Below are 16,760 nucleotides of genomic sequence, written 5' to 3'. Positions count from 1 at the left end.
AATTCCTTGCTCTTAAAAATTATTTTGAAATAACATTCCTGTCACACACACAAACACAGAAGTAATTTATATATATATATATATAATTTTTTTTAAAATTGGAGAATATTGGGGAACAGTGTGCTTTTCCAGGGTCCATCAGCTCCAAGTCATTGTCCTTCAATCTAGTTGTGGAGGGCGCAGGTCACTGGCCCATGTGGGAATCGAACTGGCAACCCTCTTGTTAAGAGCTCTAGTTCTAACCAACTGAGCCATCCGGCCACCCAGTTATTTTTTTTTTAATTGGCTGTTAGACTTTCCTCCACAATCTCAGGAGTAACAATCATCTGAATACTATATATATATATATATATATATATACACACACACACATTTGGAAGAAGACTGGATGAAATAAACTTTAAGGAATTTGTTGGGTAACCACTCTATCCAATCCCAATAACAGAGGAAATTTTTAAATCTCAAAATCTTGCAGTAGAAGAAATCAAAATGCCATACCTCAGTCACTGCTATAGAAAAGCTGAAGCTGGGGAGTGTGGTGAGTACTACACACATCATCATAACAGGTCTCCTAGCAAAGGAGAAAAGAATAAGCAAAAGCAGCAATGTACAAGATCAACACTTCCTGTTAGTTTTTGCTAATTTTGCAGTTCCTGTTCCATTCATCAATAGTTTTTCTAAGAAGCTACTGCTTCCCTATTTCCATTTCCCAAATGCTTTAGTATGGCAAAGGGGAACACAGGCCAAAAAAACAGAATGCTTTTCTAGAACAAAGGAGGACAGATTTCCAAATAACTAACAAGTCACAGACAACTAAAAGCTCACAGTGTAAGACACATGACATGCAACAGTTTTACATTTCATTAATTAGAATCCTGCCTGAGTTCAAGCTCTGATGACCAACTGGTAAAAAAAGAACAGCACAATTTTTTTAAGTTATATGATGCCCCATGTGGTAAAATCGATTTTTCAAACAAATACATTTAGAGATGATATTTGGATACTTAAGGATGATTTAGATTGAAAATATTTGGATATCTTTTGCTTGAACCGCCCCCCCCCACAAAAAAAAACCACACACATATATACATGAAAATCACATAATTTTTCAAACTTGTTTTTGGACCATTTCTTAAACCTTGAAAGATCAATCAATCAATCAGTTATTGAGATAGAATATGTATTCAATATTCTATCTTATGGCAGGGAGAATTTAAACATAGTTACACATTTAGCATCATCAATTTAGGGGAAGACAAAATACACTTAAAGATTTTCTATAACGATATATTTACCTCCTATTTCCTTAGTTAAATACGTAATATATTTATTACATTTATAGGATAGTGTGTGTCTAAGTACAAAAAGTATTGGAGTCTTTCAAATGACAAAGAATTTCTCCTGGGTCCTGACAGGTGTCCCTCTATTCCAGCCCCATCTCAGATGTTCTAGGTATAGATACAAACCAGAACCAGCATGCCCTGTTAAAAACAGAAGCATGATGGGATTTTAAATCAGTCACTTTGCCTCCTTTTCTGAGCCCAGATCCAGGTTCTTGCAACACTCAACTGTCTAAGACTGGCTACAGCATTCATAGAGTCCTCTTCTCAGCTTGACTTCTAAAAGATGAAGAGTATCCCAGGAACTACTCCTGCACCTCTTCTTAGTCTCCATGATCTCCCTTGATTATCTCAGCCAATCCCATGGCTTTAAATACCACCCACTTGCCCATGACTCCCAAACCTATTATAATATATATAGACTGGCCTCTATCTTGAGCCCTGGACTTATACTTCAGCTGTCTACTTGACACCTCTACTTGGATGTCTGGAAGGCAACTCAGACTTAACATGCCTAAAGAAGAACCTACGCACATCCTTCTCCATACTTGTTCTGATCATCATCAAATCCTATCTCATTTACTGCCAAAATACATTTGGGATCTATGCTCTGCTAACACCAGGGTTCATCTACTATCATCTCTCCTCTGCAGTGTTTTCTAAGTGGTTTCCTGTTCATGCGTCTATTCTAGCAACACTTTCTCCATAGAGTCAACAGTCATATTTTCAAATGTAAAACACATCTTATCACTGTCCTGCTCCACAGTCTCCAATGCTGGAGTATGGAAAGACTGGGGAGTTATTGTTGAATGGGTAGAGTTTCAGTTTTGCAAGATGAAAAGAATCCTATGGATGGATCGTGGTGATAGGAGCACAATGAACAATTAGAATAAAATTGAAACTTATTACCCTAGCCTACACTGCTCCCCATAATGCATTTCTCTTATTTCTCCTACTTTCCTCCTCACTTGCAATGACCTGCATCTCCCCCAACACCTACTTAAGTCTGGCCACACTGGCCGTCTGGTTATACCAAGCTTGCCCCACCTCCAAGTCATACGCTGGCTATTCCTACTGCCAGGGACTCTCTACTACTGGATCTTCCATGTTTGGCAACTTGTTGTCATAAAAAAATAATAATAATAAATAAATATATATATATATATATATATATATATCGCCAAAGAAATGCATAAACATTTTAAGAAAGGAAAATTGTATTAAAATTGTAATACTCAGCATACACCAATAACAAAAGATGAATACAAGTCATATGTGACTTCTGCAATTACAAGAGGTGCTCAAAGTGGTTACCATCAACATCCAGATACTTCTGACGCATATATATTATATATGACTTCCTGAAATTCTGCTGATTATTTTATTACTTGCATATTTGTCACATCCCTCTGTGTCCACACCCAAGGTGAGCCCCTTGGGAACAGAGGCCCTAGCTATGTTGCTCACTACTTTCTTTCCACCATCTAGAACAACACTTTTCAAACTTGTTTGTGCAATGAAACTTCTGGGAATCTGGTGAATCTTATGGACACTTCTCAGAATAGAATGTTTAAATGCACAAAATAAAATACATAGACTTATAAAACAAAGCAATTATGTTGAAAAAATTATGCAAAACCTTAAAATATTTTGATATATTAATAAACATGCCTACCTATGAACACAGTCTCCTTATATTCTTTGAAATACTCAAGATCTAGTGGAAAATGTAATCACTCATAATTTCAAGGTAGCAAAGATCATAAATCATATTCTGAAGTACATGCAGCAACTGTACATTGTGATATGAAAAATCTGAGATATGTGTTATTAAAAGATAGATGTCATAAAGTTAGAGGTCCTGCTAATACCACTGTAGTTTGTTACCAACTTTGAAAATGAAAAGAAGTGTTAGTTTTCAATTAGAGGTTAGTGGAAATAAAAATGTAACGTGCTTCTCATCCAAGTTCAAGGACCTCATGATGCCAGAGAGTGTCTGGCACATAGTAGGAATTCAATAAATACTAAATGAACAGATAGAATAGTTATTAAATAAATATCAATCCAAGTCTCTGTTTTATTTAACCAGAAATAATGATAATCTGTATTTGGAAACCTTGACTTACTGCTAGCATATGTTCATAATTTATTAAAGAGTGTTATGGGTTGAATTATGTCCCCCCAAAAGATAGGTTGGAAATTCCAACCCTAGTACCTAATAATGTGACCTTATTTGGAAACAGGGTCTTTACAGAGGTAATAAGTTAAGATGAGGTCATTAGGGTGGGCTCTAATCCAATATGACCGGTGTCCTTATAAGAAGGGAAAATTAGGAGAAAGATATGTACAGAGGGAAGATTATGTGAAGAAATGCAGGAAGATGCCATGTGGAGATGAAGGTGCAGATCAGTCAGGATGATGCATCTCCAAGCCAAGGAATGCTAAATGGTGCCAGCAAAACAACAGAATCTGGGAGAGAGGCCTGGAACAGATTCTACCTCGTGGCCTTCAGAAGCAACCAGCTCTACCAACACTTTGATCTCAGACTTCCAGCCTCCAGAACTGGGATACAATAAATTTCTGTTGTTTATACCACCAAGTTTGCGGTACTTCATAAGAACAGTCCTAGAAAACTAATCCAATGAGTAATAGCATTTCTGTTAGAAATATCATAGACAATCCTTTGAAGGTGTACACAAGCTGACACTAATACGAGGCTAACATCACGATGCAGACTGGCTGAAGACAAGGAACTGTGGACATGGTATAATTTCCAGAGTAGAGCGCTGTAGATATCTGTAGTAAATTGTCAAAACGGAGGACTCTCCCACAAGCAGGCCTGTAAAGAAAGACCTGCGCTCAGCCATGGTGAGTCAAAGATTTCTGTTTGTGCAACAAGAATTCTGGCCCTGAGATTTCTCACAGAGGAAGCGTGGAGAGGGGAAAGTTCAGATAATAACTTGGGAAACCACTCTGCTCAAAAACTCACAAAGGTTCTCTTTTACCTAAATCATTAAGCCAACATTTCCTTTCCTGTCTTTCAAGGCTTCCCACAATATGGCCTGAACTCTCCAGCAGTAACCCTCCCCCTCTACACTAAGCCCAGGGAGCTCTACTCCATTTTACAGACATTACTCAAACCCCACAACAACTTTCTGAGTGGGGGTATCAGCCCTAGGTTACAGATGAAGAAAGTGATGATGAAGGTTTCATTTGCCCAAGACCCCAAAGCTGGGTGACAGATGAGTTCTACCTAATCCAGGTCTTTCTGACTCCAAAACTCACACTCCTATCCATTCTGCAATACTGTCCAGTCCACTTCTCTCTACTCCCTCCTTTCTCAGCAAGTTGGCCTTCTCCCACCCCTTACAGAAGTCGTGCTTATTCCTATGTCAGCTCATTACTCATATTCATCGCTCCCTCTGGAATGTCTTCCTGCTCCCAGCTTGGCTCAAATCCAGCTGCCTTTGGTGGACTCCCTAACTCCTCTAAAGCACAGTGCTCTCTTCATAAGCCTGAGTCCACAAACCCCATCTACTGAACACCTGCAGGGCATTGGTGGTCTCATGGGGTGGGAAGGGAGAGGAACAATGAATCAAAAAGGGTACCTTCCCGACCATCAGTACTAAGTTTTGATGACTCTTCTCTTGGCTTATCAAGACCCTGTGGTGAGTCACATACTATTTAGCGATTTAGTAATCAAGTGAGACAACCAGCATTTTGGGTGTTTTCTATTACTATGCAATTGGTTTAACATGGAACTGTGCAGTGTCCACAGTAACATGCTCCCTGGAGAAGGAGACAATACCTAATGTGTAGTCAGGTATCTCCCTATGATAGTCAGGGAATAATGCCCATTAGAATGAAGAATCTATGCAGGGAGGCAGTCCGGAAATGGAGATAGCAGAAGTCGGAGGATGGACGGTCCTGAATGCCGGGGCAAGTCCTAGGATATAGTGAGACTAGGATAGCGACGTCCACATTGCATAGATCTGCCAGGCAGTCAATGGCTACTCAGCAAATGTTTAGTAAAAGAGGGACTGAGTGAATGAGAAATGGGAACTGGAAGGAAGTTCAAATAGGTAAATTCATAGCTATTCCAACAAACCCTGAGAGCGGATTCGTGGATGACTGTTAACCTGGAGGATTTCTATTAAAACTGTGCCATCTAACACATTTAGTAGTAACTCTGGGAGACAAGGAAGATACGCTTATCTCATCTGCAGATGACACAAAATCAAGTGAGACAACTAGCATTTTGGGTGACACAATCAGGACGGAGAAGAATGCAACCTATTAAAAATACTATGGCTAAAAGCAATATAATGGTATTTAACAGGGATAAGAGTAAATTACAGAGTTCAGGTTAAAAAAAAATAGTTCAAGATCCATCCATTCTCCCATTCATCTACACTGTGGTTAAATGTGTGTACTACACTCTGCTCAAAGGACAGAAAGACACGCAAGATGCACTGTCCCTGTGAGGCACTTACAGGCTCATGGGAGCTGCCTAAGCACATAATGAGGAAACAGACTTGAGAGCAAGATTTTTCAGGAATTTTCGTCAACCACACTCTCACTTATGAAATAAGTGACACAGTTGCAATTGAAGTCAATACATCACATCAAGAGCTGAAGTCAATAGGACATCAGGGTATCCATGAGATCACATCCAGACATTAATAAGCCAGCCAGCATCCCAAGGAGACATCCAAAAGGGTAATACAAGAAATCACAGGACAAGAAAAACTGATGACACCTGGACCCTGCATAAAAGATGTAGAAGGCTGTGAATGAGATAAGGTCCGCTGGAAGAGCGATGTGCCTATCTTCAAATATTTGAAAAGCTTTAATAGATGTACAGTGAGCACAGAGAAGCCACTACTGAAGACACAATTTGGGGACTCGCCATCATACAAGTGGCAGTTTACATTATCAGAACCCATGAGGGTGCTCAGAAAGCAATGAAGAGGGAAAATCGGGGTGGGGGGTAGGCAGAGCTCCTGGCCATCGCCAAATTCACTGGCATAAAAGGGGAGGGCAGAGGACGTGAAGTCTACACAGATGGGGAGAAAGTCCTATGATGGCAGATTTTATTTTCATATAAGGGAATATGGAAGACTATACTCATAGTTAGAGATACAAAAGGTAGTAAATCCTCTTTAAGTTCAGAGGCAGACTGTTTATCTGTATTGTGAGAAATAGCGCAGAAAAGCAGCTAAGGTGCCTTCCTGCTTTACGATTCTCTGCTGTCATATCAACATTGAATTGTGCAAGTAAGAGGAAGAGTACATTTTTGTGGGGGGTGGAACTGATATGCAGAGAACACTTTTCAAGAAGATTATTAGTCTATCAGCTGGGACTGCGAGGGAAAGAGAGAGTGGAGAGAAGATGAAAAGGGCAAGAACACCAGCGGTGAAGGGTGCCTGAGCCCCAGCATTAGTTAATGAAATGCTCTTCATGCTTCCTTGACCAAAACAACCAGGACCGATGCTCTGACACAGGATATGGCCATATGAAAACTTGGGAAACCATGCCAGTGTATGGATAGGTCCTGGAAATGAGGGCCTCACGAGGGTGAGGAAAACAGTCATGGAGAACCAGGAGCTGATGCAAGAGAGATGAAAGAGGAAGCATTAATGGAATCTGGTGAGTTAGTGCATATGCTGGGAGAGAAAAAGCAAAAATAAATGTCGTTTTGCTGATTTCTGAATATGGGGGTGTGACCAAGGCAGAGAAAGCCTAGTCAAGCATCACACAATTATGCCTTCTGAGTATTTCAGAAAATGACAGACCCACTGAGAGAACAGGGAATGTTCTGGGAAGAAGTAACTCTCTGTTAAGCGCCAGTGTTTATTTAGTTCATAGTAGTTTATCGATGACCTTCTCAGAGGTGCTGAAAAGCACGAGCCCTATTTCCTTCAGGTTAGCCCATCTGTCCGGCATGCCTAGATGTTATGGGTGCTGTGCACATCACTTGTGTGTGTGTTGCCATGGAATAGCAAGAATAGTAAGGTGCTCTGGAGGCAGACATGCTGGGTCCAGTACTCACTAGCAGTGTGGTCTTTTCATCTCTGTGCCCAATTTCCTTATTTGTAAAATGGGCACTATAAGTGTTCTTACATAAAAAGGTTACAGAATTAATTAAAATACAATGTTTACAACTATTCTTGGTCCATAGTAACTGTTCAGTAAATATTTGCTCTTATTTTACTACAATGACAAGTACTATTACTATTACTACCCCTGCCTTAAACAAATAAATAGCAACATCTTGTTGAGTATGTTAAGGAGTTAAGCAAGGTAAAATGTAGTCCCAAAGGGTGGAGTCTCTCAATCTTGGCACTGCCCAAGATTCCTGGCACATCACGTCTAGAGTAATTATGAATTATGATTCATAATTATGAGTTATGAAAGGCATCCTCCAAAAAAGAACAATCATTCTAAAGAATGAGGAAGTGTTTAACAAGAGCAAACTTCAGACTCCACTGTTGATTTAGTGCGTATGTCTTCAGCTCTCTGACACTGTTTTTTTACTGATAATATGGGAATTATATCTATGTGGTCAACTTTACAACACTGACCTGCAGGTCAAGTGAATGAAATAAAACATAAAAGCACTGTGTATATGCAAAATACTTTAGAAGATAGTCATGGTAGCACTATATTGGCCTTAATTATTCTCAAACAATAAAAGAGATCTGTGAGACATCACTTAAATAGTATATAGTTTTCTTCCATTTTATCAATTGTATCATCAGTCCTACCAATTCTCAGAGTCATTCTAAGGATTAAACAAGATCATGTTTTACACGGAAATACTAAATTCAGCCTGAGGTAGTCACACTAATATTGAGGTGCCAGGCTATGCTCGGAACTTTATGTGCATAGTCTCATTCAGTTTCTTCAAATAACACTCCGAGGAAGAAACTAGGTTGTCCCTGTTATGCTCATGAGAAAACTAAAATTCAAGGAATTTAAATAACTCACACAGGTGTCATAGTCAATGTCAAAGCTGGGATTTGAACTCAGGTCTGGACGTCCCAGTCTGTGTTTCCAGGACACATCCCTTACTAGCTGGATGACTCACTCTCTCCTGGACTCAGGATGCCCATGTGGACCTACAGGGAGGTTCTCCAACAGGCTCATCCACAATGTATCTGTGAAAGCTAAGGATCTATGGAATTTCACAGAAGCAACAATTTAAGTATTCTTCAAAAATAATTCATACTTTTAACACCTACTTTCTATAGCAGCAATTATTTTTGTATCATCTTCATCTAGCGATTAAGATATACGACACACTCTATATTGCCACATATATTAAAATATCCAAATACTCATCTTTTGGGAATCATATATAATATCCAAATATACATCTTTTGGGGAAATGTATCCTAGTGACATGAAAAGAGTTGAATTTCTCTTGTTCTCTTGAAACATACTTGGCATTCAAAGTCAGAAAGAATAAAGAAAAAGTTGCATGAAATAGAGATAATACACAGAATCAGATTGATCTGGGCTCACAGATCCTAGCTCCACCATTTACAAACTTTATCACTTGACAAGGTTAATCATTTCTTCGAGTTTCTGTTTCTTCATCTCTAAAATGAAAACACTGGCACAAACCTCACTAGATGGTTGTAAAGTTCAAATCTAACAGTACAAAATGAAGAAGGTCCTAGAATAGTGCTCAGTTGCTATTTCTTCTCTCCTGTGCCAGGAAGAGATAACAATATGATAGGACTTATGAATGAGGCCATGAGGAAATAGTTTGAGTTTCACTGAAATTACAGATAACCTGTCATATCTAAAACTAGTTAGGACACTTGTGGCTAGCCATACCCACAAACAGAAATGAAAGACCAGAAGAGTATTTCCCGAAAAGAATCACTGACAGATGTAATTGTTCTGACAGCCCAAGACAGCTTAGCACAAGGAAGTGTACAAGGGAAATATGTGTTCTGTGGAGTAGAAACAAGGGACTACTCTCTTCCTTACTCTAAATTGCCCCAGGAGATTAAGTAGTAGTGGTTCGAAGTACTACTTATGGAGTCAGGGGGACCTGGGTCTGAAGTCTGGCCCCTCCACTCACTAGTTAACTGACCGGGAAATTTGCATAGCTCTCTAATCCTCAGTTTCCTCTTGCGAATAATAATGATAAACTTATGAGAATACTCACTTCATGAGGTGGTACAGGATGAAATGAAATTCATATATAAATCTGTTAGCACGTAAGTGATCAGCAAAGAAGTAATTATAGCTTAATAGTGATGATGATGATATATGCCATAGGAAGGTTTGCTGCCTCAATGATATGAAGAACCTAGAGGCCTAGGAATTTGAGCTATAAAAGAAAAAAGATAAAAGAGCCCCATCCCGGGCTGGTGGGCACCAGCTTCTCGTTGGTTTACTCCTGTGGTCATCTGAACCTTCCACCAGGCAGAAGGCTCAATCAAAGCAACTCCCAGGTTGTGTAAGGAGTGGAGAGCTCTAAACCCACCCCTTAGGTCGTGAGCCTTTGGGTCAAGGTTTACAAAAACCCCGAACCTCACTGATAAAAGCAGTGCCAACCAAATGGTTTATTTCCGAAACCCCTTAGGAGCTCTGCCCACTGGGAATTGAAAGTCTGCTGGTAAGTAGGGTTCTCGAGGCCAATTCCAGTATCGGTATCACTATCTAAAGGGCACTTCATGAACTCCACACTTTAGCTCTCCCCCTCTGCACCCTCCCAACAGTATTACTAGCTATATTGCTGGAGTTATTATTTTCACATGTCTACCCTTGCTTATGTTCAAATTCCCAACTCCTTGCTTTTCAAATGCATTCTATGTTGTTCAACTTTAAAATAAAAGATCAGGATAAAAGAAAATGTAAGTTATCAAAGAAAATAAAGAAATCCCAGATGAGTAAGAATCAGATCTGAAGATCTAAAATAAAAAACCTATTAGTATTAGAGATTACCTGTTCTCATCACTTTTACGTGGGTTGATATAGACATTAGCTAAACTGTTCGTTAAATCAACACTAAGTCTTAATTTATTTAAAATATTTTTGTATTATTATTGAAGTACTCCACACACCCCCACCAGGGTGAAAGAATTTACCAACATAGTATTTTTAAAAATCTAATTAAAGGAACCAGTTGCTTAAAAATCTCAGTTGTTTAATGGTCAAAGGAGGCCTTAGACCTGCAAAACACGCAATGGAAACATTTTAAAACATTAAAACAGACATTACTTTCAGTTTTATACAAAAGTAAAATTCTGTATTATAATCTTGCAATTATGATTTCTGTAAACTAACTGTGATAACTTTAGGCAGTTAAGTATACAGAGGAATTAGGTCCAACATTTACTGCTCAGGGTGTCATGGACTCACACTAATGCCTATCGTATGAACAAGTGGAATTTGTTATGACCCTACAAAAATATGGAAGATCGCATAATATTGAAACATTTATAGAAACCATGATTGTTACTTCTCTTTAATCTTACATTATGTCCATTTCTGCTATGCTAACATCCTTACACATAGTACATGAAGAACTATCCTTGAAAACATCTGAGGGATTCCCCGCTAATGAATATTTTTACTTACCATCCTTTAATTTTTTTGGAAAGATGCGGCTTCTTGTATAAGATAACTTTTACGGGAACCCAAATCAATAGACTCACTGAAGCCACATAGGCAATCGAACAGGAAACAATCAGCCAATAATGCGTTTTCTCAGGTGTTTCCCTTGTCCTTTGATAGGCAGTGGCAAACTGTTCCACAGTCACAAGTGTGGGTATGGAGAAAGCAGCAAACTGAAGAAGCTCAAACACCACAAGCTTGATTATTCTTCCAGAAGCCATCCCGAGGAAGTGTGAGCTGCTGAGGACCAGACGCTCCCCCTCTGACCAGGCAGCATATGGACACACAGATACTGAACGAGGATCAAGTTCCTTGTACTCCGATCACCAACCAGTGACTTTTTATTCTTTTATTGACCCTCATATGGTTCAATGATCTTCCAACTTAACAACCGAGTTCTCTTAAAGAAACAGAGCAGTTGTGGACGTGATCACCTCATGCGTTTGCACAACCATTATTAGAAGTCAAATAAACTTCGGAACATGCTTTGAAGCACTGTTAAGAAGATATTTTTTAACGTAGCTTTTATTGCTAATTTGAACCCATAAAACGTCTGTGTAATATTTAACACTTGTTAAGTAGAACCATTAGAAGAATGTAATTTTACAGTTAAAGGGGGACCCAACCCCCTCTTTTTATGTCTAAGCAAATTCAGGCAACGTGAATTACCCAAAACCTGAGTCTTCGTCTTGGAAAACGGCCCCTCATTTTTCTTCAAAGTACTGGACAAGTCGGAGTTTAGATTTGCTTTGCCAACTCCCTAACTCAACTTCTTCCTGGTACTTGAAATATTTGTTCTTACACACTCATTGCTACGTAATACAGATTAACGTTATTTTTCTTTTGCTGGTCAGGAAACTAACGGCCATATTAAAAACCTGTTATGAGGATTAACACTAAATTAAGAGCTATCTACATCTAGTCTGAAAGTGCATCAAATGCTTAAAAGACAACAGTTGTCTCCATGAAAATCCTTCCTTAGCACCTGTGCTAGGTGTTGGGTGTGAGGATGAACGAGTGACGGAAGGTCCCTGCCTTCCAAATGTCCACAGTCCACTGGAGGAAACAAACCTATGAGCAACAGAAAAATAACTGAAGTCAGAACCACAATCCAAATGCTATGGTAACACAGAAGAGAACTTCCTGTTTAGGCTCTGGGAAGGGGAAGGAAAGATAGGACAGAGAGGGCGGGATGGAGGGGGTTGGGTGTCAGTGACCTCTTAGGCAGTAGAAAGGAGCAAGGAGACTGCAACAAGTTAGAGTCTGGTGGGGCATGCAGGAAATAGGGGAGGGAGAGGTTGTAAACATCAGCTGGGATCAGAATGTAAATGTCCCATGATGGATTTGGGGTGTGTGTGAATATAAAAGCAACTTTTTCTGAACTAAAGGAGTCACTTGATCATCTGGAAAGGACAGTTGAGTGCTTGTGTGGAGGAAGGACAGAAGCAGCGTTAACCTGGGGGCAGGAAGCCAGCTGGGAGTGACAGAGGATTGTGGGCAAGAGATGCGAGCCTCGGCTAAAACACAGGGAGCAGGAGCGATGAGGAGAGCACTGCATCCACAGACACCAGTGCGAATGCCTACCCTGTACTTGCTCTTTAGATGGCTCCCTCTGTGCCTGCTGTCTGTCAGACTGGCGTGAGCCAGTGTTCTCTAGGCTCCTCTCTCCCAAGGCCCTTTGCGGAAGGGGCCCTATGCTGCCTGGCTCTCCAGACGCACCTAGGATTTTGGGCAGCTAGCTTTGGGGAGTCACGCCTCCTGCCCTCCCACTGCAGGATATCTAGTTATTTTATCTGAACTTGAATTTCGAATTCACTGAAGTTTAGCAAAAGTCCTCTCAGTGAAAGAAGAGACTTGGAAGAACGGTGACAAGAATATGGAAGGATGGGGCAGAAAACCATCTGAGCAGCAGTTCTGTCACCAACTATTTCTAATATCATATAGGTGACATCAAGTCTCTATATCATCCCTAATAAAAAATTTCTATTTAAAAGACACAAATTATATTTTACTGTCCTAACCCTCTGTCTTAAGTCATCAGTGCTATGTTGTATTACGACTTCATATACAAACTTTGCGTATTTATAGGAATTGTGACCTGAGCATTTGAAGAAAGTAGTTGAATAAAAATAGCCTGGCTTCAGGACAAAGGACTCATGCCCAGGTCTATAATTCCATTTTAAATGCTCAATTTTTTTCCCCACGTATGGGAATTTAAAACTGACATTCCCTTTGTATTTCTTACCTGTTATTTTCCTGGGGTTTCTAATCTCTCTTCACCTTCCCAGACAACACTGAGAATGTGAGCAAAACCTGCCACGTGGAATGCTGTGATAACTAGCTGCGCTTTCTCTGGGTGGATGGAGGTTGTGCTTCTCTCCCTCTGCCCTCAGTGAGCTCAACTCCATGTAAAGGAAGGACTGTGTTAGCACTGTTCATTGAACATCTATTGTGTGCTGTCATGGCAGAGACAGAGTCCATATTGACTTACAAGGTCTGACAATTAAGTCTGTGAACTTGTTGCAACGATGTTGCTAACCTTTTTTGATATCAGAGGGATTATTCATTATGAATTTGTATGAACTGGTACAAATAGTAAAACCAAGTTTACTATTTGGAAATGCTGAAAAGGCTATGTGAAAAAGTTAGACGACCTGAACTTTTCGCCAACATTTCATGGCTCTGGCATCGCGACAATGCACCAGCTCACATGGCACTGTCTGTGAGGGAGTTTTTAGCCAGTAAACAAATAACTGTATTGGAACACCCTCTCTACTCACCTGATCTGGCCCCCAGTGACTTCTTTCTTTACCTGAAGATAAAGGAAATACTGAAAGGAAGATATTTGATGACATTCAGGACATCAAGGGTAATATGACAACAGCTCTGATGGCCATTCTAGAAAAAGAGTTCCAAAGTTGCTTTGAAGGGTGGACTAGGTGCTAGCATCGGTGCATAACTTCCCAAGGGGAGTACTTCGAAGGTGACCGTAGTGATATTCAGCAGTGAGGTATGTAGCACTTTTTCTAGGAGGGGTTCACAAACTTAATTGTCCGACCTTGTACACTCTGGTTAGGGACATGACACAAACCCCAGGTAAGACCTGAGAACACTCATGGAGTGAGCTGGGCAGGTTAGGGCTGTGAAGGGCTAGTCTGCCCTCTGTCCTCCATCTCCCTTCTCCAGCCACGTTTGGAGAATAGGCTTTGGCCACATTGTTCAGCCATCGAAGTATGGCCGGGCATAAATTGGGCCAATTGCTTTCTCATCCTTAGGAATGTGAACTAAGAAACATGGGGAGAATTGGATAAGTGGAATTAAAGGAGGTCATTGTTTTGAGTCAGAATTAGAGCAATCCAAACTATATGTGCCAGAACCACCCTTAGCATGTTGTTGACACTCACAGTTTGCTGAGCAAATGAATGAACAAATGGAAGCCAAATGGTAAAGAAGAGTTGGTAGATTGAGGAAGCCAATCCAGAGCGTCCAAAAACTGGAACAAATCAACAGGTAGACACCAGCACACCACGAAGACCAGCCCCTCACTTGTTGATCTTGCCAGTTCACATGTATTCTTACAAAACGAGGTCTTTGTTCTTTGCACCCAAAGGCCTTGAGTATAAGACAAAGGGGTATGTTTATGAGCAGGGGCTAAATATAATATAGAAACAATATATACAACTACTGGATGATTCAGAGGAGAGGACTGAAAACAAAATCAAGTGGAGTTGATCAGAGAAGGCATCTCAGAGGAGGTGAGTTTTGGTCTATTTGATTTTTTCTGCTGTCTCAAAGCAATATCTATATATTGCCAGAGCACCTTCTTTAGATTGTATAATGATATTTCCTTTGAAGAACAATTTTAAGAATGGTCATGATGCAGAGTGAGATGGGGAGATGGGTGGGAGAGAGAATCAAGGTGTCAATGCTATGTATAACAATATGGATGGCAAAATCTCATTTTTGTTTTCAAATACAATAGCTGTAGATTGAAATGTAAATTAAAAATCTGGAAAGACAGTCATCAAACTGCTAACAGTGCTGTCCCTGGAGAATGGGTGAGGTAGGGTCGAGTGGGTTTTCACTTTTATTTATTAATAAATAAACAATAAGTAAAATTTGCATAGTGGTAATATTTCATAGTGGTAATATTTGCATGTGGTGATATTTCACAAGCAAAAATATTAGAAAACACAAATCAGTTAAACAAAACAATCCCAGCTTAGTAAAAATTTTGTGATTTTTTTTTTTATCTTTCCTCCACTAATGTTTTCCCTAACCTCGCAGCAGAAGCAAAATACACAATTCCACTTCCACATATTCCTTGGACGGCAGGACCAAAGAGCAGTGAAATCGTCAAGAGGCAAACAGCAGCCTTCCGTAACTGTTTTCTAGCTGGGCATTTTGGGTTGGATTTGACTGCCTTCTCCTGATCTTACAGGAGAGCGTGAACAAGTATAACCTTCGTCCTTCAGCCCCGGGTTTAAGCCCTGCGTGAACCTTTCCTCCCCTCCTCTTCCCAGCAGAAGTGTTTTCTCCTTTGCAGTCAAAACACCTCTGCAGGCATTCACACTTCTATGGCAGCACTTCCCTCCCTGTTGTTGGTGCACTGCGTCACCGAAAGCTCCCCGAAGACAGAGAACATTTGTTTTCATCTCAGTATCATCATGTCTCAGCACAGGGCCAACCACATAGTGTATATCTGCAGAAGGAATGCATAAGCAGATGAAGGGGAAAAGAAGTCATGGGCCACAGGGGGGACGTGTTAGGCTTTGATAACGGCTAACTCATCTTTCATTCCAAAGGAATGCTGCCCCTCACGCTGACCTTTCAGGAGAAATCATGTACTACCTGTCCCAATACAGTCTGTTCTCTCAGCCCATGAGCTTCAATTTCCTGGCGTGGTCGCCTTGACAGGCCCCACATTTCTTTCCGCCATAGCATGGTCTCTAGATAAGGGAGAAAAGATGAAGCCCCCGAGATTGCAGTTTCTTCATCTCATCAGGGATGTTAAGAAAAGACTATGCCCCCTTGCAAGCACTCACAAATACTGTATAGGTCCCAGTGTTACAATACCTTTCTCAACCTTTTCCAACCCATGTGCCTTCAAAAAGGCATATTCCAGAATGGACTGAACCATGAAAGGAAGAGGCTGGAGAGGACTGTCTGGTATTTGGTACAAGGCATAGAGCCTTCAATTATTTCAGAGTCCTTAGTCCTTCTAAAGGGTCATTTGTCTACATTTTCCATAATAGATTGGGAGGCCGGGAAGGATCCTTCAGGAGGAAGATTGGAATTCACAAGCTTGGCAAAGAAAAAGAATGCCGTTCTGCCATGGTGCCAACATTAAGCTACTGGGAGGAAAAACATACCAGACCCCTGACTTGGAGAAAAAGACAAAGGGAGATGAGATAGGGTTTCAAATCACCTACCCTTCAGCTGGGACCAGTTTATGCCAATCCTGATTCTTTGCCTTCTAAAATCCCTGATGAGCCCGCCACACAATGGTACTACAGTAATTGGAACGACATGGAGGGGGATATTTTCCAGCCACCCAAATTCTTTACGTGGATTCATCCAACACTGATTCCAAGAACTATGCCTCTTAGTATGTTCTTTCATGCTGGCTTTAACAACTTCCTGGTAGGAAACAGATTTGGTTTTCTGAAGCTGGGTCTGTGGTGGAAAGACTGAGTCTTGTGGTTAGAACTCACTTCCATGTAGGAGTGTTGATGCAATGTTTTTTATTTTAGTAAGCAGAAGATATCATGCTGTCCAGGGCAA

At 40.4% G+C, this 16,760-nt stretch overlaps 1 protein-coding gene across 1 annotated transcript in view; it reads right to left on the bottom strand.

The window, feature by feature from the left end:
- The window catches only part of TMEM236 (transmembrane protein 236), a 34,519-nt gene extending 22,421 nt beyond the window's left edge, over positions 1–12,098 (bottom strand). Inside the window, exons 1-2 of the mRNA XM_019752069.2 lie at positions 10,941–12,098; positions 499–571 (exon numbers count right to left, since the gene is read on the bottom strand). Coding sequence (XP_019607628.2) covers positions 499–571; positions 10,941–11,197 — 330 coding nt within the window. The 5' untranslated portion in view covers positions 11,198–12,098. The remainder of the gene's footprint in view (positions 1–498; positions 572–10,940) is intronic.
- Between the last annotated feature and the right edge of the window lie 4,662 nt (positions 12,099–16,760).

The sequence above is a fragment of the Rhinolophus sinicus genome, linkage group LG02 (assembly GCF_036562045.2).
Source record: "Rhinolophus sinicus isolate RSC01 linkage group LG02, ASM3656204v1, whole genome shotgun sequence".
Classification (NCBI taxonomy): domain Eukaryota; kingdom Metazoa; phylum Chordata; class Mammalia; order Chiroptera; family Rhinolophidae; genus Rhinolophus; species Rhinolophus sinicus.
Note: the sequence above shows the minus strand (reverse complement) of the source record. Positions and strands in the feature narration are given on the sequence as shown.